The sequence below is a fragment of the Pleuronectes platessa genome, chromosome 16 (assembly GCF_947347685.1).
Source record: "Pleuronectes platessa chromosome 16, fPlePla1.1, whole genome shotgun sequence".
NCBI lineage: Eukaryota > Metazoa > Chordata > Actinopteri > Pleuronectiformes > Pleuronectidae > Pleuronectes > Pleuronectes platessa.
The window spans coordinates 9,151,046-9,178,539 of record NC_070641.1 but is presented as its reverse complement, the minus strand read 5'-3'; the positions used below and the strand labels follow the sequence as shown (position 1 = coordinate 9,178,539).

Genomic DNA, 27,494 nt, shown 5'->3' with positions numbered 1-27,494 from the left:
ACGGCCGGTCGCTCATGCTACACCCCATACATCTTCATACACACAGCCACTTAACAAAAGCTCTACCCAAACCCCAAACTGCCCTGCGCCCTCTCTGCCATCCTGCTGCCCTCTGTGACTGCTTGATTTCATTGACAAGAAATCCGAGAGGTAATTCCTCTGTGACACCCGCAGCGGGAGGGTGAGAGTCACTTAAGCCGCAAGCCAATCAAAGCTGCCTCTGTGTGTGTGTGTGTAACGTCCCGACTCATCTCCAAAAAAAAACACACACTCGCACAGTAATTCTCTCATGCATGAGTGTGCAAGCTGATTCTCACACACATATACACATATATATACACACACACACACACACACACACACATCCAGGTTTCTCAGGATCTCCCATGCCCCCAACTAAAAACACAAGCCTAAGCACCTCTCTCGTTCAGCCTAGCGAGGAGACATCCAGCCGGCGCGAGTGTGTGTGAGTCTGAGCGTATGTGTTTGTGCGTGTGAGTGAGAGAAAGAGAGAGACACAGAGAGCGAGAGAGAGAGAGGAGGGGGGAGAGAGAGTGTGGGGGGGAGAGATAAAGAGAGGGGGAGAGAGAGCAAGAGAGAGAGTGCTGTTGATGATCAGAGCCGCTGGTTAGTCTTGCATGCCGAAAACAAACTCCTCCGGTTTTCCTTTTCCCCTGGCCAGATACATCCGCTTTCCATCCTCTTCCCAGCTCATCTGTGGCGGCAGCTAACAACAGCGGAGCCGGGAGAGAGGAGAATCGCACACACCAACACACATGCTCGCACAGAGCGAGAGAGAGCGCACAAGAGAGCGAGATAGACTGTGAGGGAATAGAGGGAGGGGGAGAAAGAGGAGGGTAGGCAACACACTCCTCGCTTGCTCTCTCCACAGCCAAGTCTCTCACTGAATAGGTTTCCTCCTCCCTCCTCCTCCCACGGCGCCACCTTCACTCATCTGTCTTTAAGCCCTTCATACTTCCACTTTTTGTCACCACAGACAGAGTGATGGATGGATGCAAATCAGGAGGCTGTCGGGAGATACAGATAGTAAAGGGAGGGGAAATAGTGGTGGCTGCTTGGTCAAGGATGGGGGTGTATGTCATGGGAAGTGAAGTAAAAGCGGAGACGGAGGAGTGAAGGCAGAGAGATGTAGGCTGAGGGCAGAGATGAGCACCAAATAATATGGGAAAACTAAAAAAAGAGTAAGCCAGCGGGGGTGCAGTCGCACAGCGATGTCACACGCAGAGATGTGAAAGAAACAAAACCACACAGTTTGAGTCAAGTGTAGATACATTGGAATTGTGAATCGGAGGTAATATATCCGTGCGCTGTTGTGCAAGGATAAATCAAGAGTCAATATGTGAAGATGAGGAGACAGGAGGAAGAGAGCAGTAAGGGGAAACTAAAAGGTGTGAGAGCTTGTTCAAAGTGGGGATAAGAGAAAACAAATCAGATTCAGTGTCGGTTTTGGAGTGAATGGAAATGCGCAGGTTGTCGACCGGACCTCCGACAATAAATCACAATATCGCCTTATCATTTTAAACAAAAGTTAAAAACTGACAGATTAAAATTTACACACAAAAAAGAAATGGTGGATTGTTTGTATGATAGCAAAAGAATCAGATTACAATTTATTGGTACTTTTTCAGAAAAATACTGAAATAATGTCTTAAATTTCCACCAGCATATTTGAACACGCTCTAAAATAAATGCCAACCAATGAACAAATGTGGGGAGATCTTCTGGAATAATAAGGATTAAGGAGTAAGCCGACCTTTAAAAGGAAAGCCCACAGAGCAAAAGGAGGGCAAGGTGCCAGCTTTTAAAGTTCTCAAAAAATTGCAGGTTTGGAAATATGATCGTCAATGTGGCGATGGTGAACTTAGAAATGAGAAATGTGCGAATAGAACAACAGACAGTTAAGGTACTGAGAATTGTTTCAAACAAGATTAAAAGTTCAAACCGAGAACCTACTCGTCTCAATATTATTGGGTGATTACTGTACAACACTAGTTAGGTGATCGAATGTAATGGGCAAAGTTCAAACTGCCAGACATAAATATAAATACCGGTTTGTAAAATGACTTTTAATATTTAATTCTCTGATCCACAGGCATTTTAAAAACCACCTATCAACTTGACAATTATCCATTTAGGTGTTTCAACATAAGATTTAACTTTATTGACCCCATGTTAGAGTATTTCTATTGTTACAGCAGCAGAAAGAAAAAGTATTGAAATTCAAAAATAAAAAAGTAAACAGAATATGTACATAATATTCGCTACAGAAATATCGCTTGTGAAAATATGAACATATGTAACTTTGATACTAAACTTGATACTTCTGTTAGTGCAGTATTTTACTGTGGTCTTTTTGTGTATTTGTATTGTTGAAATGCGTTTTATGGCGTAAATTGTCTATTACCTCACCTGTTGTGTTGTCGTTTAGCAGCAGGTCGGTTTGTGGAGCTCCTCTTCACTTCATCATCTTCATCCTGAAAATAATGAATCCTTCGTCCGCAATGTGTGGTAGAATAAAGCGTCAACGGGGCAGGGCGCCATGTTCCAGCTGGAGTTTACCGACATCTTCTTCGTCCACAGGTGTCCGCGAAACTGACGCACCTGAAGTCAATCAAGATGGCGGCCGGATGTGGCGTCACCCTACTGGTGAAAAATAAAATCATGACATCATCTCATCCCCACCTGACATAAAAATTGATAAAGGTTTATTTCACAAAAAATTAACCCAGCTACTACCTCACCACCTGTTGTTTTCCGTTCTGTTTTTGTTTGATTTTTAAATTTAATAAATACAAACATATATAATTTCATCAGTAACAGACTGCACAATTTATAGCCAAGAATATACTTATACTAAATTCAATGCAAATAATAAACTTTATTTATAGAGCACATTTTAAAAACAGAGTTTACAAAGCGCTTTGACAGCAAAGCAAGACAATATAAGAGAAATAACAATCGGCAGGATGAATTGTGACGAGGAGGCCAGACCACCACATGTAGGCGGCTGGAAACAAGGATGTGTTCAAATTAAATGAATATATGTAAAGCTATGTCACATGGAAACTTAAACACATAAAAGCAGTAATATGACATTGAAGATAAATGAACAGGCAAAAGAAAGGATGAAAAGAAACCCCCACACGAATGCAAGTCTATAAGTCTTAAGAAGTGATTTTAAAGAAGTCCCTCACTCTGTGAGCCTTATCTCCTCAGGTGGGATGTTTCAAAGCCGAGGGGCCGTGATGGCAAGAGCATGGTCACCTTTAGATTTCAACCTCAAGACCATGTGACTTATGGCTTACGCCAGAGAGGGGGGAGTTACAGTCGTCCAGTCTGGAGAAGACTAGTGTGTGAATTACTTTTTTTCCAAGTATGGATGTGAAAGAATGGGTTTGATTTTGGAGATGGTTCTAATATGTAGGAAGCATGAATGGACTACTTTGTAAATTTGTGCCTCGAAGTCTTGAGTATAATAGCCTTTTTAATTTTTATATATGTTTTCGTAAAGCATTTTCCTACAATGCATTCATGAACAGCATGTTTTGTGTGAATCTTGGTGTATCTATCCATCGCTTTGCACATGGAGGCAAAGTTCAGTAAACTGCAAGTGCACAGATACAATTAAAAGTAAAGAATTACTGAAGTTGAAATACACGGTGTTGTATTTTTATCTTGCGGTTAAGGACACACTTATTTACACACACCCACACACACTTGTCAGTCGATCACAGTCTTTGTCCCAAATGAAATTTGCCGTGGTCTCAGACAGCTGCAGGGTTTGCTGCTTTCTTAACAACTTAATTAAGCAAATCTCCCCTTTTCCCACCGAGGTAATGAGCGTAGTTTTACAGGGATTAAACAGTCTCCAGAGTTGAAAATAAGGCTTCATGCTTCAGCAATCTTATCTGGCTTTATCCGTCCAGCCAACTTTCCATCCACAGGATTATTATTAATGGTGTACGGCCCATTAGCCTTGCCATATTCTTCTTTTTAATTTGCAAGGTGTTTATACTTAAACAGCTCAGTGCAACATGATGAAATATGAGTATATTCTTTCTGTCACACGTTAAAGATATAAAATTTGCCTTCTTGCCTCGGATTATCATGGATATCTGATAATCCCACAGAGGCGTTACTCTACTCTAACAAAGGTTTGCATAGAGATTGGTGCTCGGTTAAAGGAAAGTATACATAAAAGAACCATTGAAATGCTGCTGAGAGCCACTAATGGGTGAATGAACACAATGATACAAGCTGTGGGGGTTAGATGATGGGCTATCCAACATGTTACTAAGGTGTTCAGTTGGGTTGAGATCTGATGACTTAGTGTTTAAAGCAGCTTCATTTACCATGTTCCTCATTTTTTAAATATTTTTCTTGTATATATGTCACATGTGAACATATACTATTCACTGTATCATGTAAACGAGTATAAAAAATGTTTATTCAAAATATGTTCCTACAAAGCAACGACAGAACAAGGTCCATTGTCGTTCTTCCAATACTAAATCACTTGTTACCATCATGGAACTGTAGTTCAAATATTAACTTCTTTCTTCGACCCTAGAATACATTTTGAACATCTTAAACATACAATCATATTGATATGATTGGTATGTGTACGTTTTAATATTTCTAATATGTTATTGAATTTAGTTATTGGTTTTAATAAGTTTCATGCTCTCTAATGTAATTTGTTGTAAATAGGCCCCATCTTTTGTTCTTTCTTTTTTGGTACTGTAGAGCACATTTGAATCTTTTACTGACCACTGCCTGACATTTATTTTTTTCAATTTTCCACACCTTTTTGAGTCATGAGCTCTTCCCTTAAGACAGAACTTATTATAAAGATGCCTGTTGGATATTTCCGGCCTCTCTGGTCAAATCTCAGAGTTAGTAGGACTTTACAGAGTAAACCATAGATAAGGATCGCTTTAAAAAATATATTATTTTGTCAGTCATAAGGCACGTCTTATACGATATGCATGACTAGACTGAAAGAGTAATAACACTTCTGACTATCTCAATGGATTATGAACAATAATATGCCGCTACCAGGAGATAATTAGGATGCAGAAGTACCAAATTTTGCCAGACCGGGCCCACTCCATTATTACCGCAGACAAGAGGCGTCTGAAGTTGAAGGGCAAATTATTCTAGATTGTGAGCAATAGCTGCAGACTTTTTTGCCTCCCTCCTCTTTATGGAGGTCTTAATTGGTAGATGTGTCGATAAGAGAGAGAGAGCGCCCACACAGAGATAGATTCAAAGAGCCTTGTTCTGGTCAACTTAAGATCTCCTCTGATTAGGATTGTTATCATGACTCTTAACTGGGTGTGGATGTCACTTCGCTCTCATAAACCGATGAACTTGACTAATGAGGTCCACTAGGACCAGAACTGCCAGTCAGGCTGTGAAATGCTACCCCCTGCTGGTGTGTAGAGACACTTAGATGTTCTGTGTCTGCAGCAGAGGATTACTTACGGCAACAATCAAACATTTCTTTCATTTATGTAACAAGAGCCATACATATTATTTGGTGCAAGGGCTGCCGAAAAGATCATTTAGATGTTTACTAGGACAGAAGAAAAATACTTGTTTCTTTAAATGAGGCTGTGATCTTTTCATTCTTCACATCTTTCCTGCCAATTACTTGTTAAAGTCTCCTTAAGATCCATAAACAGTATCCATGTCATACAAATGATAGATGAATTACTACCTGGTAGTTTAGCTGATAACATATGCAACCTGCCGTGAGGGATTTCCAGTCTATGTATCACCATGGTGACCCCTGAGGTTTCAGCGTGGGATGCTTTGTGCTCTTCAGTGTATGGACAGTGACATATGTATTTTGTGGTTTGGTTCAGAAGACTGGATTTGAACTAAATCAGTAGCGTTGAGGTTAAAGTGTTGACGTTGCACTTAACTGGTGAACACACTTAAATCTGTTCACCTCCTATTCTGTGGATGTAAACACCCTCAAACCTAAACGCTCGTTCAAATGACAATAATCTGATATGCTTTCAATACCTTGTGTTAATATCAAGCTAGAAAAAGGCAATTTTCTTCGTCCAGGTGATTGTACATAAAACGGAAATGAGTTTGTTGTGCTTGAAAAATTACATTTCAAAAACAGCTAACATTAACATCTTTCTTCCAGAAACAGTGTGCTGGTTATTAGTGTGGATTATTCACAGCAACCTGGAAGCTATTTTTGGAAAGACATGTTGCTGCCGACTTGTTTTTATGTGTTTTGCCAGTGATTTTAAAATTGGACAAGTCAGCTAGGCGGGGTGAGTGTGATATCTGGGTGAATCGTCCCTTATGCCATTCAAATCCATATCAAATTCAAATGAGGCTTGAATCCCTTAAAAAACATATAACTCAATTTTTGAAGCAGGAAGAAAGGGACAGTGGTACCATCTCTGGATGTAAATGTCCCCATATTTCAGCACTTCGCCCTCAGTCATTGTCTATGATCAATTGTGTAGATGTTCTGAGCCAAGGCAGCACAAAACGTGTCACTGTGCAAAAGCTTACAGACTGTGCTGTAAACTTATTTCAGTCCCACAGCTAAGACGAGAAAGCCAGACGTATTTGGGATGACTACAAATGCACCCGGTTTCATCATCCCCCTCCCCTCTCCCTCTCTTCTGAACACAAGCCAGGAAATTTCTGCTGCAGCATCAGAGATGACATGACAAAGGACTGAGGATTAACCTGAATCTGTTACAGTGTTTCTGAGGCATGCAGGGGGCAGTGCAGGAGTCTGGATCTGGGGCTCACATCCTGTTTGGAGTCTCCGTAAGAGCCTGTTAGTCACAGAGCGACTCCACCCCGATTCAGGCAAGGATCAACGCTTCGTGGTCAAACAGATCCCACGGGACTCCAGACTTCCTCGCCGCAATCCCTGTCTGACAACCTCTGATACACCTCTTAATGCACGGCAACAAGCCGGGTCACAGTTTATCCACTCCACGCCGAGGCTCAGATAAACAGACAGCCGAAAAAGAGGAGGGCACGGACGAAAACCAAAATGTAGCAGAGAAAATCATGTCGCTCTTTGCTTTCAATTTGTATAATTGAAAAATCTATGTTGTGCATATGTGTGTTTCATTTCAAGGTCAACGACGCAGGAGTGACGATGGACAAGAATGAAGGAAAAGTGAGAGGATTTTTTTCTTGGACACGCACGCACACACGATCTCTAATTATAATTACAGTCTTTATGAGAAGTGAGAAGTGGAGCTGAAATCAAACTGGGAGGATTTCTGGAGCTTTGTGATTAGTTAACGAACACGTGTTGGCTTCGAGTGACTGCCTCTTATAACACATCAATCATCACTGATGCAGAACAATGAGATTGTGACAACAAATTAACTGAGGCGATATTCTGTTGGTTGTTTTTTTAACTCGGTGCTGAACACAGTCGTACACTCTATCTCTGGCTCTTCAGCCGTCAGGCATCTCTGATTCTCAAGAAGCGAGGTCAGGAAAAGAAAAGGTTCACAATCAGTCCGTCATGAAAGAACTCGAGTCGGTGGAGACAGTCATTTGCTGATGTAAAGTTACATCAGAGGCTGTAGCTGTCCTCGGGCAACTCTCCCAGGAGCTCGTCCAAGTCATCATCTGCACAACAGACGGAGGACAAGTTAGCGAATGAAAAATGTGTTATTCACATCACATCTTTACCCTGTATTGTGAATCATCACATTTTAGTAGCTGAATAATAATTATATCCGGCAAAGAGTTGTTATTTAGCAGGATTATGCAAAAACTCCTCTACCTATCTCATAATTCCCTGCTTGTGATGAGGCTGATATTCAAACGTGTCTAATTTGATGCAGTTTCTAATCAAAATCTGGATCTGGTCAATTTTAACGTGGTTCCATAACTCTGTGACATTCTAGTTGATGAATAAAAATGAAAACACTGGTAGGTTGCAGCTGTAGTGAAACCACTGTCCTAAGAGTCAAAACATTAAATACTCACACTGAATCAGTTTTATTTGGAAATCAGAATTAATCTCTTTCCTTCTGTAACCAGTATTATTACAGACAATATGAGACTCCCCACCTTCATCCCAGTCTGGGTTCTGTGGTGCTGGATTCCCAGCAGGCTGTTGGGGGCCTCCACTGGAGCGGAGTCTGCCGTCTGTTGGGGCTTGAGGGTCTTTGCCTCCCTCTGTGCATCTTCCACCCTCTTGTCTCTCGTCTTCTTCCTCGTCAAACACCAGATGCATCTGAGACACTGGCTCCCGGCGGATTGTGGGAGGCTGAGCGGTTGACTGCAACATTGGCTCCTTGATAGAGAGAGGAAAAAAACTGTTTCGGCAGGTTGACGGCGCCTGTCTGAAAGACAGATTTAATATTTCGAGGAATACAACTGTGCGATTCCTTTTTTCCGGCTGAGAGTACACACACACTCACCAGGAAGAGTGGGGAGAGCTGAGTGGAGGACAGACCGACTCCATCAGAGGTGTAGATCCTCAGCAGGTTGTTCTGTGTCACATTCAGGTAATGGTTCCGATGGGACGGGGAAAACACACCAACCTGTACAAAGACAAAGGATTCGGTGAAGCTGTATCAAACCAGATCTGTAACCACTGTGCCTTTTACTGAAGTCAAAATTAAACCGCAGTTATGATCATGACTGAAATAAAAGTTCTAACAAACTGCGTTGGTGAGATTTACTTGTTTGAGCAGCAGCACGGCTCCGACCTTCAGCTCCTCCGCTCTTTCCTCCAGAAGACACCGGTGCACAGTTCCCTGAATCTCCCCTTCATTTTTTATATCAACAGGAACAAAAATAAGAAGATGCAACATGAAAAGGTGAAAAACTCATCGACTCACTGAGTTTGTTGTTTGCTGATTGTCTTTAACAGACCCCATGTGCTGCGTGACTTCTTCTGCGACAATGAAGTTCAAAGGAACACCGTCTCTCCTGTCTGCAGCCTGTGAGTAAATGTGTCTCTGCTTGTCTCTGTCGCTCCTCACACGCAAACTGACATTTATGTATTAATCGATGGTGTCGGGTCATGAATCCGAATCAGTCTTGTCACTTTAACCATGATGTCCTGGCTGTGCGCGTCTCATGTTCTGTGACAGGGGAACTGCGTAGGAACACTTGTGTGTTTCTGGAAAATACGTGTCTCATAAACTCTAGAGCGAATCAAACAAGCAAGACGGCTCTGATGATTCCAGTGTTCACTGCACGATCGGCACCAAACATCCGTATTAATACATCAAATATTATACTTAATTTGTCAGGTAACCCAAAACAACCTCAGACTCAGATTAATGCTAATGTTGCTCCATGTTTGCTAAATATCTAAATAAGCAGCTATTTTCCACATCAACTATAAAAAAATGTGAATAATATGCAGTGTTTCCTGTTAATTAGGAACTGCTGCTGCTTGTCACAGTTTATGATGAATATAAAATGTTTACACTGCTCTGTCTTTGATAACCGTTATTTGTGGCAGTACCATGATAACATCATCCACCTCATGTGGATTCTCTATGGTTTTACTATTTCAAATGGATAAAATGTAATTTCATTGCAGACTTGTGCACAGTGGAATGATCCTCTCGGCCTAATCAATAACATAAGATCAGCATGAGAAATTCAACTTTGCAAATATGTAGAAATGACTTGTATCTGCAGACAAGGTGCATGTGGAGGAGATATTTGCCTTTGTAAAAAAAAAAAAAAGGGGACTTCTTGAATAAAATCGAATTGTCACCAAAACCTTAAAGATGAGAGAAAAGCAGTAAATCCTCTCACTGCAGAAGCTAAAGCCAGATTTTTTTTGTCTGTGCATTCTTGATTTCTAATGACTTACATGATTAATCTGTCAATTTCACGTTACTCCACTAACCTGCTAATCTTTTCAGCGCTGGTGTTAATCTCCGCAGCTTCAGCAGGCGAAACCTGCAAACCTCCGACTGGTTGGAGGCACATTACTGACAGAACGGTCCCTCGTGGTGTCAGGAGCACTTAATACCAACCCACTGCTGATGCCAATCTACTGCAATTGAATCACTAATAAGCACTTAAGTCTGGTGTCGAGTAGAACATCCACTCCGGAGTGTTGATAATGTGTACACCTCGTGTGGCTGCTCTCTGGGCGCCATGGCAACCGTGGCAAAGCTAAGGCGCCGATTGGACAGAAAAGCTGAAGCATCAGGAGCGAGCAGGAGGAACCAGTCAGAGGGCACCGAGGTGAACGTGATGGTAAACTGTAACGGCTCAAAGCTTTCTCGCTCTCTTTTATTCAAAATCACTTAACAGTTCTAAACAGTTTTTTTTCTTTTCTCGCGTCAAGATTTTTAATAACCTCATCTCATATGTTTCGTCAATGAGGCTTTAATTCCTTTCTAAAAAAACCAATGTGTCTGTGTCAGTTTGTTTGTGTGTGTGTCCATGTACAGTACCTGTGGGGTCCTTGAACACGGCCTTGGCGTCAGTGTTTGTGTGGACGATGCTCTTCAGAAGCACGGCCATGTTAGGCACTTTGTTTTTTGCCAGCTGCTTCAGCGCAGCCTATATTAAAGAAATAACATAAAAAACACACATCACCCTTTGTTGACTGCTGAATTCTGTTCATTCAATTGAAAAGTGACAAAAATCTGCCAATCAGAGCCTTTCACAGACGTCTCTGTACCGGGTCTGTGTTTGTTTACAGATATGAAACCTTTTGTGTGACATTAAAAACAATGCAGATGCAATGTTTACATTTTATGCCATAAAGGGTTTATCTATTTCGATATACTTTTGTTTTCTTTTTACTTATTGTTATTTATAGTAGAGTTCAAGGTTAAACTATAAAGTAATTACATTTCTTTGTTATAGGGCTTTGATAGCATCTTAGGAAATATTGCCTATTCATATAGCATATACATATAGATAATTTTTACACCACAATATTCTACTTATGAAACTTAATTCATAAAAACTAAAACTGTCCATCTCTATGAATAAACCACCCCTACTACATTAATCATTGTATCCCTCATAACTTACGGTTCCCATCATCAGAACAAATGTCAGAGTATGTGTTTGTAGATTTCCTGCTGTCAACAAATAAACAGCAATGATGTGTATTTGCTGTCGGGATCCTTCTCTCCCTCTGCTGCACTGGACGGACCATGTTACTGTTCAGTCAACAGGAGCAGGGAAGGGTCCATTTCAAACAGGGATTTTTGGAACTTCAGTTTTTGTGTAAGCCTGACTGAGCTGAGCCAGAGTGCTAAGAGTGACACTGTGCATGCAAATGGAGGCGATGACAAGCGAGCGCGGCGTCAAGCCGAAACGTGGAAGCCCTCTCACGGCGACTGCCACTCAAACACACTGATAAGTTATTCCAGAGAGGCCGACACGCAGAAGGTGCACAATAACAGCACAGTCTCCATTAGAGTGATGGATGGAGGATTTTACGGTTTATAATTACAAAACACCTCCAGTACAGGGAGTCATTTGTCCTGATTATGGCAGCTGAGTTCCAGTAGCGAAACACAGTCTGTTCGGATGGCGGACAAATTATTGAATAAACTGCTTGACCTAAATATCAGCACCAGTTTCAGTGCTCGAGTAGACCAGTCTGAGGAAAACTGTTTTCGGGAGCTGGTTCGTGTAATTGAGCGACAGAGACGACGGGAATCACCTTCCGAAGCACCATGACCACACTGTAGGTCTGCAGGAAGCAGGACGGGTTCCGCTCATCCAATCCCATCTCTGCCTTCATCGCTGCCCAGGCACCGCCACTGAACTCGTCCTCCTCCGTTTGGGAGCTGGAAACCTTCAAATCAAATCCAAAAGGGGAATCATCACCCAAACAAAACGGACACTGTGCAGACGTGATTCGTGACTTATAGACATTTTTAGGAAGACATTTTTAAAATTTCTGTTGAAACGTCAAGCTAAATCCACACGGCCAGCCCCCTCTTAAAAACTCCGGCACAGTGAGTAAAGAATCTGTTTCCTGTTCACACCTTCACACACAATTGCCCAGTCTATTTGATTGGTCATGTGAACTGCGTTTCCGATGTGTAAAAATGAAAAAAGATTAAGTCTGAAGTGGAACTAAAATGCTTGTGTGGTCCAGGATCTTTTTAACATATCATTGAGGATATAGCCTTATTTCACATCTGAAGCAGGACCTTGGTTTTGAAGGTGGAACAGGCTGATAAAGAAAAGAAGACTTTGATGGAAAATTTGCCTCAATTCATGTTGATATATCACATGTTGTTATGAAATAGAAGAAACAAATCCAGAGACGATTCTAAAAGCATTTGTTGAGTAGTCCTTAAGAGTCATTGAACCATCAAAGCCTCAATTATTATGTGCTGCTCCTCTGTTCTGCACAGAAAAAGAGTCGTCATTTCTTGTCTCTTTTAGTTCTATGAGTGCAAATCACTTAAGTTTTATTCTACGCTCCCTTGTCCTTTTCATGAAACCTATCCCAGCATGCAACTCCTCTAATTGGAGATAAATATAGGGGTTTTACAGAAGCATTGTGTTCTCTGACTTCTGTCACAAGTTTTTCAATTTGTGAAATAACTGATTAGTATTGATCCTTTCAATTATTTCTTTATGAAAAAAATACATTTACCAATGTTCCTATTTTTTATGATAATAAAATGATAATTTCGGTTCAGACAGACAGACAGACAGACAGACAGACAGACAGAGAGACAGAGAGACAGAGAGACAGAGAGACAGAGAGAGAGAGATTTGGAGGCTAACACTGCTGCAACTCTTGCGGCGAAATGCACTTAAAACCCCGGGTCTGAGTCTATTTTAAAGCGAGCGACGGAGGCGACAACGAGCTGCTGGTGACCGGCGCCGGTTCGTGCAGCTCGGGGTCCTTGGAGCAAATCTGTACGGCCCACAAAAGTTATAAGGCGCAGCTCTCACGACTCGGGTTAGCCTCCCGGCCGGGGTTCCGCATGCAATACTGCTGTAAATACGTTCACAAGCAGCCATTCCAGAAAGTGACTGACAGCCAACTAGCGTTAGCTCGCTGCTGCTAACCGTAGCGGGACACACACAGGGGACACACAGGCTGGAGATTTGTCACAGATCGATAATGTCACAATCCAACCCGCCACAGAGCAGCCGGCTGCCACTGCCGCCGGCCGGCAAGCCGGGCACTGATTGCTACGAGGCTAACGCCACCTAGCTTACATGTCACCGTGAATTACTGAAACAAAACAATCGCTTTTCTAGTTGAAGACACTCACTGCGACACGAGACACGCACTGTCAACACTCCCCTGTCCGTGGGGAGATCAGGCATGCGGCTGTTGCTAACCGTAAACAAACACCGACAGGTCCACCAGAGGCGAGCCGCAGACATGGGTCCAGCAGCCCGACATTCCCTAACGAGCCCGAGCTGAGGAGGGGGCTTTGGCATATGACTTACCCCGACCGCAGGCTCTGCTTCTCGGCCAGATCTCCGCTGCTTCCCGGGTGGGCTGCCACATACAATACTGCTGTAAAAACGTGCACAAGCAGCCATTTGAAGCAACTTTAAACACAAACTAACAGCAAGCTAGTGTTAGCTCCCTGCTGCTAACCGTAAACAAACACCGACAGGTCCACCAGAAGCGACCTGCTGACATGGAGCCAGCATCCCGACGACATCACCCAGCGAGCCCGAGCTGAGGAGGGGGCTTGGGCTCGTGACTTACCCCGACCGCAGGCTCTGCTTCTTGGCCAGATCTCCGCCTCTCACCCCGCTCACCTACTGGTTAGCGTCCCCCCTCGGCTAGCTTCCCAGCTAACACCCGCCGCCTCGAGCTGAGGAGGGTGCTGTGGCTCGTAACGTAACCCAGTCTCCTCCTCCACCAGATCTCCGCCTCCAGGGGGGGGGGGGCTATGCCATGTAGACCGACTGTGACGTCAATTCTGGTCGTATTCCCATTTGACGCACTCTATCGTATAGTTTCTTACATAGAGGAACCACAACAAATCGCAGGAGTTGTTTTTTTCCAGAGTTTTTGGGACGGTAGACATGCCAGATACCCACATTAACGTGTAGAAGCACTACAAAAGTGGATTTTTATAATATGTCCCCTTTAATGAACCAAACAATCAGGTAATAAGGAAAATAATCAACAGACGGTTGCTAATGAAAACCATGGTCAGTCACAGGCTCACAGCTCCAGCTGTCATCAGAGATTTGGTTGATACTTAATAAAAAGGCAAAACAAGCTTTCATGGTTTTTTTTGTGTTTGTTTCAGTGGTTTTATTACCTGGTTTGGTGACCGGGCCACAGCCCCGTGAGCAGGGGTGTGAGGGACAGAAACCACTACATCGTCCAGGCTCTGCCCTTGTGTCTGAGAGAGAGAGAGAGAGAGAGAGAGAGAGAGCAAATTATCATATGGTGGAAAAACAAACACATAACCAATAGATTTCTCCATCCATTATTTCATTAGTGTCTAGGTGACAGATCTACAGAGCAGCCGCATTAAATTCTGACCAGAGCACATCATCAGGGGAGCTTTCATGGGATTTAACTGCCCCTGGGGGCAACATTAACAAACTGAAACCTGGAAGATACAAACAGATGTGAGGGAAATACAGCTGAATGGCACAGGAAGAGCACCACGGCCGGATGGTACTCACCTGTTCTGGCAGGAATCCAGCGGGCCCGGGGAACCGCCGGGTCCTCGTCCTGTGAGGCTCCGAGTGAGGCCTTTTTGAAGGAAGCCTATTGGAAGCGGATACAAGCTGGACCAGCCGGTTGGTGAGGAGCGGTGTGCGAAGGGGATGAGGGCTGAGCATGGTGGAGTTCGTAGAGGAGGAGGGGGCTGGGGAGACTGTCTCGAAGAAGCCACGGGCCTGAGGGGAGGGTCCTGGAGTTGACCATAGCCTCTGTGGCGGCTGGGGTCGGATTAGTGACCTGGAAATGGGGCTCGGCGCAGGAGAAGTGGAAGTGAGGCCAGAAAAAAACCCAGGACTGTGTGGAGGCAGGAAAGCAGGGCGGGGAAGCGGAGATCGCACGCGAGTAGACGAGAGGATCTGGGAAGGCAGGTTGTGATTAGACGAGCTACATGGTTGGCGTGCGGCGTTGACCTCCCTCAGCGTTCGATCGGGCGGCGTCTGTAACCCTCCACAGGTCGGGGCTCGAAGAGTCTTGGCTGAAGATGCCGGCTCGGCTGTGGGCGCAGATGGAGAGGGGGCGGGAGGTTGGGGCGGCTGACCCATCTGGCCGTCACACTCGTCCAGGTCTGCCAGGTCAACATCCCAATCATCGAAATCATCCTGGGCCGCACAGGGCTTCGGCTGTTGTGCCAAAAGTGTGTTGTTCTGTGTGGGAGGACGGAGGGAGTGAGGCTGTGAGGAGGAGGAGGAGGAGGAGGAGGAGGAAGAGGAGGTGGAGAGCTGTCTCAAACCAACAACAACAGTTTGTCCAGCAGCAGCAGCAGCATCAGTGTGTGTGCTGCTGTTGCTGCTGCTGCTTGAGGCTGCAGTTGATCTCTGGGCACTTCGCTGGAGGTGCTTCCTCTCCGGCTCTGTGTGAGCAGCAGTGGGGGCCCGCAGAGAGCAGGAGGACACGACAGCTGCCACGTCGGAGGCTCCGGACGCCGAGAGGACAGACCAGTCCGTCCCGGGCAGGTCCTGGGAAACACAGATGGACGATCATCAGGGTACAGACAGCTGACAGTTCACCAGCAGCTGAAATCAAGTGCGTGTGTTCCTGTAGCATTTGAAGCGTAGACCCTACAAAGTGACCTCACTTTGTAGGGTTAGGGTTAGATTTAGGTTAGGTTAAGGGTTAGGGAGCTATGAGAGGGGTGTGTGTGTGTGTGTGTGTGTGTGTGTTTGTGTCTCTGCAGGGAATCACCTCATCATCGAAGTCCTCCCCGATGCTGAACAGGCCGTTGAGTTTACAGGTCTGTGACACAGGAATGAAACAACAACAACACACACACATGTTACATAAAACACTGAGCAGTGTGATAAACTGCATTTAAACGTGTTATACACTCAAACTAGCGTCTTATTAGCATGGGCTGGGTTAGCCTCGTTAGCTGAAGCGTGTTTGCTCACTCACCATCGCAGGCACGAGGACAGAAGCCGTGCGTGATGGTTCAGGTGCAGTGAGACGCTCGATGCCATTGAACACACGTGTTTTATAAACGGAGAGGAGACGCGACAAGATCACGAGCTGTGTGTGAAGTTACTTTTCCTCGGTAACGCGCCGCATCGTTCAAACACGACGTGATGACGTAGACAGTGTTTACAAAAAGAGTGTTGAAGCCGATCGAGAGGGTTCACTCCTCAGGATATCCGTCAGCGCGTTCCGTGGCGAGTTGATTTGTTTTGAGCTTTGGTGACTACTTGTAAAAACAACACAACAATAAGCTTTTCAGACAAATAAACCACAGAGGTACAATGGGAATAAAACACGTGAATTAAATAGGGGATACAAGAGTGAAAGTAACAGTAGTATTAGATTTAATGAAACGCAGAAGCGAACAGGAAAGTCTTCCTGAAGCAAAAAAACTGTACCAAGTATATTCAACTTTGTTTGGTAGTTGGTAGTTTGGTAGTTTGGTAGTTGCAATAAATATATCGCATAGAATTGTCGTCAATAGCAATAAGTCCAGCATATATTGATTAAAAGCGTACACATTGTGCAAGCATGGTAAGAAGGTTTGACACTTTACTGTCTTTAAACTTAAAAAACACACACACAATTAGCATATATATATTATATGACATTTATCGTGACAGGAAAATGATATAACATTATATTATCTTTTTATCTTTTTATCATCGTTGACCATGTAGACCTTAGGTAGGCCATATAGACCATTTATGCCTCAATTTAAACTATAGTCAAGATTCTTTATTTCAATGTCAAGAGATCTAATTCATCATTAATCATTTAATCATCAGTCAATGTCAACGGCAAACACGGACCAAATAATTCAATACTCATAATAATGGAAAAATTTAGCCATTAACATCAACAAGTATGCTATAAGCATCTTAGTTAATCTATAAGTAATGCTAGAAGTGAATGATTACATTTTAGCAAACCGAATATTATAATATTCTACATCACAGTTTGAAAGTTGTGAATGAATTAGGATGTTGTCTATCTTGACCTTTCTTTGGTCTTGGATTTACATGCGTTGGCTTTTAACATGCTGGACCAATGCTGCCATCTAGTGGTCAAAGTGGAAAGGTCGAGTGTCAGCTTGCATTCCGATCTATTATTAACTAGTGCTGAAGTTGTGTTTGAGCAACAATCTTGTGACTGAGCTCACAGGCAACAGGTCGTTTCACGTGTTGCTTTTATCGTCGTGGTTTTAACGTGGAAGGAAACGCAGCTGAACACAGGAATGGGAGTTTTCCCTTGACTTCTGATTGGACCCCAGTGACTCACTGCATTTCCAGTGGAGGGTGAGGAAATGTGTAAGCTGCCATTTATGTAAACAATACTGCTCAGGGGTATGTGAGGAAACACCCTTTCTCTTTAGAGGATTTCTGTTTGAAGTTTCAGCCTAAAGACTATTTACACTAAAGAAATTATCTTTCCAAACCTCTTTTGTTTTTTTATAGCTGCGAAAATAGTCATCTCTCTTGCACTGACCACTGAGGTGTTATGTCAGGGAACACATTTCCCTTCACGTCCACGTCCCTGCGCTCTCTGAGACTGGAGCAGGAGTTTCAGGACTGGGAGAATGCTCGACGAGCGTTGGCCCAGAGGAGGGCCCTGACCCGGGTCCCGCTGCCCCGAGCTCCAAGGCCTCCTCCCAGGCAGCAGCGGCTCCAGGAGGTCCGGGCCCCTCCGTCCCAGGTCCGCTGTAGGGACACGGCCATCCACAACACCTTCATGTTTGGAGACATGAAGGGGGTGTATGCGGTGCTGAAGGACCCAGGGATGGTCAACGCTCTGATGGAGACGGTGCAGGAGGAGATGGTTTGGACTCCAGAGATGGGTGAGACTTCTTTGTTCTCATCCTCCCTTAGTGTTTTGACTATGTGACATCCTCTCTGTGCTGTCCGTCAGGTATGTGGACGCTGAGCTCCAGGGTGAAGCAGACATCAGCGTTACGTCTGGCTGCCAGCAGAGGACACGCAGGCTGTGTGGAGGAGCTGCTGTTTCGTGGAGCCGAGGTGAACGACGACCCCGGGGGCCACAGCGCCCTCCACGACGCCTGCATAGGCGGCCACGCTGTCTGCGTCAGGCTGCTGCTGTCCCATGGAGCGGACCCTGAGGTTTTGACTGCAGATGGCAGCGCTCCTCTTCACCTCTGCAACTCTGCAGAGTCTCTCCAGTGAGTGAAAGAGCAAACTGATCATTTTACAGAACATTCAAAACACCATGCTGCTCCCTGTTGGGCCAACATTGTCTTCAGGGTTCACTGAAGTCAAGTCCTTATCACTTTTAAGAGTAAGGTCAATGGCCTGACAAGAATATAAGAAGAATCCACTTTTCCTAAAAGGTTTGAGAGTATCACTTCATGAACCACTTCATTTTCTGAACTAACATTTGGAGGAAAAAAGGTTTTTTGTTATTGTAGACGTTGATGCTCGTGCACAGTGTGATCATAACCTGTGCACTTTGTCTCAGCTGTGCCGAGTTGCTGTTGGATGGAGGTGCAGATGTTGACGTGAGGTTGAGGGAGTCAAGGCTCACACCTCTGCACGTGGCGGCTCGGCGAGGCCTGGAGGAGCATGTGGAGCTCTTCCTGAGCCACAGGGCGGACGTGCTGGTCACGAACAGAGAGGGGGAGACCCCTCTGAACGCCGCTTGCTCCGGAGCCGAGAGGCCGTCTGAGTCCGGCCGCTACCTCCGAGTGATTCAAATGCTGCTGGATGCAGGAGCTGACTCCAGAACTGCGGGCAGGAAGCAGCACACACCCCTGCACAACGCCTGCGCCAACTGCTGCTCAAGGATCGTAGGCGTCCTCCTGCAGCACGGAGCAAAGGCTAACGTCGAAAACTGTGCAGGATTCACACCGATGGACTGTCTGCTGCAGGTAGCAGAGGAGGGAGTGAAGTCAAATTTGGTATTTTGAAAGATGGTCATATATTTAGCTCAGGCAGAATGAGCACTCTTGTTCTTGTTCCTTAAGGTGGTGGAAGATTACTTGGACCAGCACCCAGAAGAAGTGGCACGATCCCTTCTCAACCACGGAGCCAAGACCGTTTCACCAAAGGTTCCAATCATCATTCACACTGAGAATTTCCTGACTCGTGCATGTGAATTAAGTGTTAGCTAATACAGGGGTGATAGAAAAGGTGAGAGGGAGAAAGGAATTGTTGGGAAAAGGATAAATTCCTTCACATTGCAGATTTGACTCGGAGAACTTTCTCTGGAAATAATTTGACCTCTGTGAAACAACCACATCTTTAGGCCAGAGCTTCAAACTCCTGAGACACACACCATGTCAGTGATGGTGGAACCATACTTAAATAAAGCAGATCAGATGTCAAAAGTCAATGAATAAAAGGTCAAATAAAAAATTATGATAAAATAAGTTATTTCTAGCATCGTTAAAAGTTCAAATATAGGCACAGGTGGAGATTGTCTCACAAGGTCTCACATCCAAACGGGTTGATGTTCAAATCCTTAAAGAGAAATCATAATTATATTTATTGAGGGTTGTTGAAAATTAGAACGACTAAATCCATTCAAATATGGCAAAACAGTAAAATATCACTATTTCAAATTAAAGCTCAGAATTTGTAATGATTTTATGATGAAGGCAATTGTAAAAAAAGTTAAATAAGGATTAACCCCTGAAACCATCCTTCTCCTCTGTTTTAATGTAGTTTTAAATTCCATTCAGCAGAGCTTTTTCTTTAAAATGTTCAGAGTTTGTAGGATTTAGGAGAAAGGGATTCATTGTCAGTAATTGAATATGAAATAATCCTCGTGATATTATCAATCATGTCTTTCCTCTAAATTCTAAAAATAGTTTTTACCCTAGAATAGGACCTTTATATATAAATACTTTATATTTACATCAGGAGCACGTCCTCTCTACGGGGCCCCCCTGTTTTTTACAGGAGCCTAAAGTGGACAAACTAAACTCCTTTTGAGTTTTTATGACAATTGAAGGCTACCACTAGCCTGGATGCCAGACGAATTTAGCCCCGCCCACAACATTTTTGGTCGGGCAGTTCGGTCTGGAGTTAGCCTGGATGCCAGACGAATTTAGCCCCGCCCACACAAATTTTGGTCGGGCAGTTCGGTCTGGAGTCGCTCCATTGGGAAAAAATTATGGCCCGACCGGGCCAATCAGATTGTCAGGGCGGGCTTTATACGATAATTGACAGATGGTCAACGGTGACGTAATCAACCACGTCATCAAAGTGCCCTTGGGTTGAATTCGTTTTCAACAAACATGCAGCGCAGCGCCAAGCCTTAAATAACAGCTGGCTCCCATCCACTCCCATGTTAAAACTTTGTGCCGGTCACACCGGAGGCTGAAGCACCGCGAGGCAGCCTTGGCGCAGCGCGGTGCTTCAGCCTCCGGTGTGACTGGCACAAAGCCGTGCAGCGATCTACTGGATCAACGGGTGATATTATTAGCGCTGCCCGGCGGTTCAGCGTCGCTTCAGTGTCCGTTGTGAACAGCCAAGCGCCGGGGCGATAGGGATTAGCGCGGTGCTCTGGCGTCGCCTCCACGTTCTGTGTTCCTCTTTCAAAATGAATGCGCTGTCGATGTCTCCTAAAACAGACTCAATGGCAGCATCTACACATCTCAGCTCGCCAGCGGCAGGCATGTTTGTTGAAAACGAATTCAACCCGAGGGCACTGTGATGACGTGGTTGATTACGTTACCGTTGATCATCTGTCAATCATCGTATAAAGCCCGCCCTGACAATCTGATTGGCCCGGTCCGGCCATAATTTTTTCCCAATGGAGCGACCCCAGACCGAACTGCCCGACCAAATCTGTTGTGGGCGGGGCTAAGTTCTTCTGGCATCCAGGCTAAAGGCCTCAGTATGCTTCTCCGAGTCCGTTTCGGAATGACTGACGAACGGATCGGACGGACCCTTTTTGATTTATAGTTCTACGAGCCTTTTTGTTGTGGAAACAATTCACCGCCAGAACAGTAGATGGCGAAACGGAAGTCGAGCTTAGAGAAGCCTACCTCATGAGGTATATAGAAGAAGTCCACGCTGGTTTATTTACGTCCTCCCGGCTCCTCACACACAGTGAACGATGGCAACTAACAGAAAAAGGATGTTGATGACGCGACAGTTTTTGCTGAATAAAGTGACACCCAGCGGGTCAAAATGCTTTTGTTATCGTGTCTTAGCGCAGCGGTTCCCCGGTCTTGTTTCCAAACTGCGTTGCTAATTCAACAGCTGCAACAGCTTGAAGCTACACGGAGGCAGCTAGCTCCCCCCAGCTTCCACACACAGTCAGCACGGACAGCCGATACTAACTACTACCAAGTGTTTGCTTCTAACCTGACGGTGTTTGAGAAACAGTGTCATGAGAGCCGTGGGATTAAAGTCAGCGGGTTTTTGCGCTGTTCCCACCGCAGTTAGCATGGTGGCTAGCCCGCTACCCCCGTTATGAAAGTTCGTTATAACCGTATGTGACCGTACACACATGCTGTAAGTGCTCTAACCAGCCACCGTCAGCCGGACAACGCCGCTGGCTTAACACACTTGTCACATTAATCATAGAGTCGTAGTTGTGATTTTGGTTTATTGTGATGTAGGGAATGGAACAGGAAGTTTCCATTCCGAAATGCTGGCGTTAGCGGACCAATCACAGCCAAGTGCTATCCGTGGGCTGTCCGTCATTTCGACGTATAGTTAGAAAAATGAGCGCGGCACGAAAAGCTCTCCGAGGAGCCTCGGAGAGGCACGGAGAGGGCGTTCCACGTTGGAGAGGGCGGTCCTATCTGTCCGTGTCCGTCAAAACGCAGAAGCATACATTGGCCTTAACTCCAGACCGAACTGCCCGACCAAATCTGTTGTGGGCGGGGCTAAATTCGTCTGGCATCCAGGCTAACTCCAGACCGAACTGCCCGACCAAAAATGTTGTGGGCGGGGCTAAGTTCGTCTGGCATCCAGGCTAGGCTACCACAGGTTCTCCTTCATGTTTGGAAGGGGATGGTGAGGTGAGGGGTGTTCAGCTGAAACATGCAACTTCAACACTAGGTGTCACTAACTCCTACTGAACCTTTAAAGTAGCTGAATATCCTGTCATGGAGACTTTTTCTTACCTGCTCTGTCCCTCCTGCAGAAGCTGAAGCAGTGCTTCCTCTCTCCTGCCACCCTGGAGGTGATGCTGAACTCGTACACGTCCATCCCTCCCTGTGAATGGATTGACTCCGTGTCTGCTGACATAAAGGAGGTGAGTTCAAGCACTTCTTCTCTTCCTCTTCATCATCCAGTTCTCGATCATCTCTCTGTTTTTCTCCCTCTCTGCCTCAGGACCACCGGCCTTTCTTCGAGCTGGTGCGTCAGCGGAGCGGCCAGCCTCGCTCTCTGCAGCACCTGTGTCGGTGTGCTCTACGCCTGCACCTCGGGGCCCGGTGTCGCTCTGCAGTCAGTAAACTGGACGTTCCCAGCTCTGTGAGGGATTATGTGCTGCTGTGTAACGACGGGACGCTCCACTGACTTTGTGTTGAATGATCTAAACAGGGTGGTGCTCCGACATGTACTGTTCGGATAAAAACCTGTTTCTGTAAATCTTTCTCTTTTAATCCAGCACACGTTTTGGGAGTGTTTTTAATGTGACTGTTGTTTGGACAGTGTATTATTTGAAAAAGTATAATCATTTTATGTGTAATGTCTGAATGAAAATACAAGCAACTTGGCCACCTCATGAATTATCATTGTTTTATGTTTTCTTTATTTTCTTCAGGATACAGGGTTTATCTAACAGGTGTTTTAACATTAATTTGTAATTTCTCTTTTAAAATCGAGCTATACAACACCCCATCATATATTAGATAGATGAATAAAGAGGTGGATGGACGTTTGTTTGGATTGGTGGGTAGATGGATGGATGGGTGGATAGAGGGGTGGATGGATGGATGGATGCATGCATGTATTGTGCTGGATGGAGGGATGGGTTGATGTGTGCATGGATTGGTGGATGGATGGATTGGTGGGTGTTTGGATGGATGGATGTTCATATGGATGGATGGTGATTAAAATACATTTGAATAATACATCTTTTGTAATTTAATAGAAATTAAATGCAACAGTAGGTGTTTACCTCCCAGCGACCACAGAGGTATTTTCTCTAAACCTCAATGAGATCCTGCGGTAGATTGTTCCTTTAACCTTTCTATAAACGGTCTTTTTCAATTTTCACATCGCTCCACTGTCTATCCCATGACAAAAAAGAATAGTTTTTCTATTGCTGATTACAATTAGGCTAGATTACAAAATAGAATTTAAATGTATCCTTGAAATGATCCAGAATGCACCAGAACAGGAATAATCAAATATATTATTAGACCCCATCGTGAATATGATTCTATAGAAACACAGAATATTTATTTTTTAACTGTAAAAGTCATGTATATGTTATGAGGAGGAGCGACCGGGACGAGCCGTCACCGAAGCAGGCGCCCCCTGTGGCCGGGCGACGTCACGCCAACTCAGTGGTTGTTTGTTATGTGTGTAAAGCAGCAGCTGCTAACTGGCGTTTAGCTTCGTCCTCAAACATGCGCTGATTTCCCAGCAGCCAGGTAAGACCTCCGCTTCTCTGCCCCGCGGCGGCTTCAGCTCTCACCACACGCTGCACATCCTTTACTCCATCACACCCGCGGCCGCGAAACACACCGCGAACCGCCGAAGGTCGTATTTCAGCTAGCAGGGAGGGCTAGCTCACAAGCTAACTTAGCTTAGCTGAAATGTTCTGTGGGAAAAAGCAGCAGGTCGGAGACAATGGGACAAGTTAGCAGCTCGACACGTCGGATTTCACATCTGTGTGTTTAACACTGGACGCGTGGACGTGGAGTTGACTAACAAAGAGTTGAGTCGAGCTCATATTAGCAGGATGTTAATACTTAGCATCACAGCTACAGGTTTACAGCTGTTGACCAGCCCAAGAAGCTGCTGCGGATCTTTACGTAAAGTAACGATTGCGCTGAATAACCAAGTCAAAGCACGTTAACCGGTTCGCTGGGTGTGTCCTGCCAGATGTGTTGTCTTAATAATAAAAACATCTGGCTGCGAACTCACACGTTTACAGAGTTTTATTGTTTCGAGGTAAACACATGAACCATGATTGTGTTCTACCCGAACCTCAGTCCCAGCTCACCTCATCGGGACATAACATTTTATTTACTGCTGAGTTGGAGCTTTTAAAAACAACAACTAAACAGTTTCTATTTCAAAAATAAAAAACACGTTTTTCACTGTCATCATAAAAGCCATTGGTGGGACGTATTGATCAAATGTTACATTGAAATACCTATATTTATTTATAAGGACAATACACATGAATCAGAATTTCTGTAATTGTGCCACTGCTAATTTGAGATCCATTTAAGTGATACAATTTAAAAAAATATATATATAATTTACCAATCTATATATATATCAAAGTCACCAAAAGCCCCAAGTGAGAGATTATCTCCTGTAATGTGTGTATTTCCTGTTAATTTTTGCTTAGTGTTGAAGGTGGTTTAATCACTTTGTTGATCAAAATTAAATGAATGACAATGTTCTGCTGAGCAAATGGTTTTCAGTTGTCGATCACAAATGAGAACTTGGGTTTCAGCTTCTCAGTTTTAAAGATTTGCTGTTTGTCTTCATCTGCGTCATGATCAAATGTCTGAAAACAGACATCGTCAAGATGTCGCCTTTGGCTTTAAAAACACAATCAGCCATTTTACTTTTTTCAAACAGTTGTTCATGAATGAAAATCATTTAACCAGCTGATGAAGCAATCATGACATTTATCAAATCATTCGTTGCATTTTCTAACGTAAAATCACAAGTGGAACATGTGTCCTCTGGTAAATCCAGTGAAGCAGAAAACGTGATCTAAAAACATTACACTGTAAATCCAGTGTAACCACAGACGAGTCCTGCTGATCACTGATAAACATTTCCACAGCGACCTTGTATAACTGCAGATAGGAGCAAACACCACGGTGTGAATCAGACTGAAATGCTGTCTGACATGTAGTGTTCAGATTGAGTGGCTGTACATTCTGTTCTGCTCATGTTCCCTCGTCTTCTGATTGTTTTTCACCTGCCTGTCTGGTGTTGTTTGTTCCCTGTTATAAATGTTGTTGAGACCAGTGCTATATAAATACAGTTTATTGTCATAATCCGCAGGTTCTTAATGTTAGAAATGAAATAAGTAAATCTGATGAGTTTAAAAATAGATGATATAGATTGCATTCTTTTTCTCTTATGTTTATATATGCACTTCCACATTATATTCCCAGAGATTATAATAGATTTATTTTGAATGTTTCCATCATATAAGACGATGACACATCTGCTTACACAACTAACATGTTTTTTACTCAATGTTGCTTTGTTGTCGTGCAGAAAGTGAAGCCCACGCGTTTCTTGTGTTTCTGTGTGGACCAGGTTTGGAGGACAGAGATGGCAGTGTGTGCACTGACCATGCTGGACGGGTTGGAGGGGGAGGTCACAGCAGCAGGCGGCGTGTTGCTCCTGGTCCTGGCGCTCGTCTTGGCTTGGCTCTCTACCCACGTGGCCGATCGAGGCGACCACATCCTGGGCACCATCCTCACTGTGGGCACCCACGCATCGCTGATCGGACTGGGAGCCCACGACAGCTACAGCGCGGGGTCTCCTGGTGCAGACGCCCCCGAACAGCAGGCTGCTCCGCCCTCGCAGGAGAACAAGTCCGATGACGGCGAGCCGGGGGCTGAGAGAGGAGAGGGGGAGGGTGCGGAGGGGGTCAGGGCGGATCTGTTGCTGGACATTCAGTGCAAACCACCGCAGGCTGGAGGACACACTTCCGATGAGGAGGAGGATGACGTTTATGAGGAAGATGAGGAAGAGGAGGATGAGGAGGAGCTGGAAGAGGAAAATAAAAGGGTTATGAAGTCTATCTCTGTTTTGACCAGTACCATCTCTCCCGCCACCACCACCATTACTCCTCCTCCTCCTACTACTATTACTACTAACACTACCACTACCATTTCTCTTCGACTGAAGTATTTAAATGACACGGAGGAGGTGGCTGTTGTGGAACCACAGGATACAGTGGGAGTACTGAAAAGGTAAATAAAAACCTCAAACATCCACAGATAAAGTTCAAACATAAATCTTTAATATACCATTCAACCGTTCCTCTTTCTCTCCTCTTATCTTCCCCAGTAAATACTTCTCAGGTCGGGAGCATCTAACAAAACTGATCTACCAAGGCCAGTTGCTGCAGGACCCCAAGAAGACTTTGTTATCCCTAAACATTACCCACAACAGCGTGATCCACTGCCACATCTCCCAGGTTCTGCAGGAGGCTGATCCAGAGGAAGTGGATGAGTCCGGGACCGGGGTCTCGTCCGGAGTCTCTGGGGGATTCAGAGCCGCAGGCGTGGCCATCAGCACCAGCAGCCTGGTGGTGCCCGTGTTCGTGGTGATACTGGCCGTGGTGTGGTACTTCCGCATCAACTACAGGCAGTTCTTCACTGCCCCCGCGACCATCTCCCTCGTGGGAGTCACTGTGTTCTTCAGCTTTCTGATCTTTGGGATGCACAGCCACTAAAACGGCAGAGAGGGGACTGAATGTTTTGAGGTAAAAATGTAAATGAATTAAAAAGCCCGCAGAAGTGGGCGAGCATCTGGAGAGATGGGCTAATCATAAAAAGGGGCCTTGATGCAGAAACCACAGCTGAGGAGTGTGAGTGTATGTGTGGGTGGATGGGTTAGCCTGTTTGTGCACGTACCAGGATTACAAAATAAGATGAGTGATTGTACAATACATGTGGGTAAATACTAATCTGCAGCGAGTGAAGTTCTGTGTAAACTGAACCATAATTTAGCTTCTCTTCAGACACGACGTAGTGGTTCACACCACGTTTTAATCCTCCTTCTCTCGTCTGGTCTTTTACTGTCGTTAGTCCATTTTCTGTGTTTTAAGAAGAAAAAAGATGCGAGAATCCCAAGTCTTAATGGAACCACTCACTGTTTGTGCTGTGTGTGCCAGTTGGACTCTTTACCATGATTTAGAGTTTGTGAATGATTTAAAGATCCGCCTGGACGCTGTGCCGACGACCTCGAATATTTTTTGTTGCTCAACAATCTAGAAAGAGGCTAATTTAAATAATCTCTAGACTTTAAAATAGACACTTTTTGAGAAGATATTGTAAATATATTGTGTATTTTCTGTAAATAACATAAAAAAGATGAACTGAATCAGATGAACCTGCATCTGGCACTTAAAAGATTTGGAGTGGGATGTAAAGCCCTCCTGATTATGCTGGACTGCTCTGGCTTCAGTGATGTCTCAGATTAAAGCTTTTCAAACCATC

At 44.6% G+C, this 27,494-nt stretch overlaps 3 protein-coding genes across 3 annotated transcripts; 2 read left to right on the top strand and 1 right to left on the bottom strand.

Moving 5' to 3' along the window:
- Positions 1 to 2,888: 2,888 nt before the first annotated feature.
- On the bottom strand, positions 2,889 to 16,262 carry hrob (homologous recombination factor with OB-fold). Its single transcript, XM_053444336.1, has 10 exons — positions 16,088 to 16,262; positions 15,878 to 15,928; positions 14,656 to 15,651; positions 14,283 to 14,366; positions 11,690 to 11,824; positions 10,461 to 10,569; positions 8,718 to 8,803; positions 8,454 to 8,576; positions 8,101 to 8,326; positions 2,889 to 7,653 (listed from the first exon to the last, which is right to left on the bottom strand). The coding sequence occupies exons 1-10, from the start codon at positions 16,088 to 16,090 to the stop codon at positions 7,598 to 7,600; spliced, it is 1,869 nt and encodes a 622-aa protein (XP_053300311.1). The 5' UTR covers positions 16,091 to 16,262; the 3' UTR covers positions 2,889 to 7,597.
- Positions 16,263 to 17,181: 919 nt separating this feature from the next.
- On the top strand, positions 17,182 to 22,850 carry asb16 (ankyrin repeat and SOCS box containing 16). Its single transcript, XM_053443530.1, has 7 exons — positions 17,182 to 17,457; positions 17,605 to 17,984; positions 18,056 to 18,323; positions 18,620 to 19,028; positions 19,125 to 19,208; positions 22,262 to 22,372; positions 22,453 to 22,850. Exons 2-7 carry the CDS (start codon positions 17,648 to 17,650, stop codon positions 22,636 to 22,638), a joined length of 1,395 nt encoding a protein of 464 aa, XP_053299505.1. The 5' UTR covers positions 17,182 to 17,457; positions 17,605 to 17,647; the 3' UTR covers positions 22,639 to 22,850.
- Positions 22,851 to 23,595: 745 nt separating this feature from the next.
- tmub2 (transmembrane and ubiquitin-like domain containing 2) lies at positions 23,596 to 27,492 on the top strand. Its single transcript, XM_053443115.1, has 3 exons — positions 23,596 to 23,720; positions 25,582 to 26,243; positions 26,341 to 27,492. Exons 2-3 carry the CDS (start codon positions 25,597 to 25,599, stop codon positions 26,726 to 26,728), a joined length of 1,035 nt encoding a protein of 344 aa, XP_053299090.1. The 5' UTR covers positions 23,596 to 23,720; positions 25,582 to 25,596; the 3' UTR covers positions 26,729 to 27,492.
- The last annotated feature ends 2 nt before the right edge of the window (positions 27,493 to 27,494 follow it).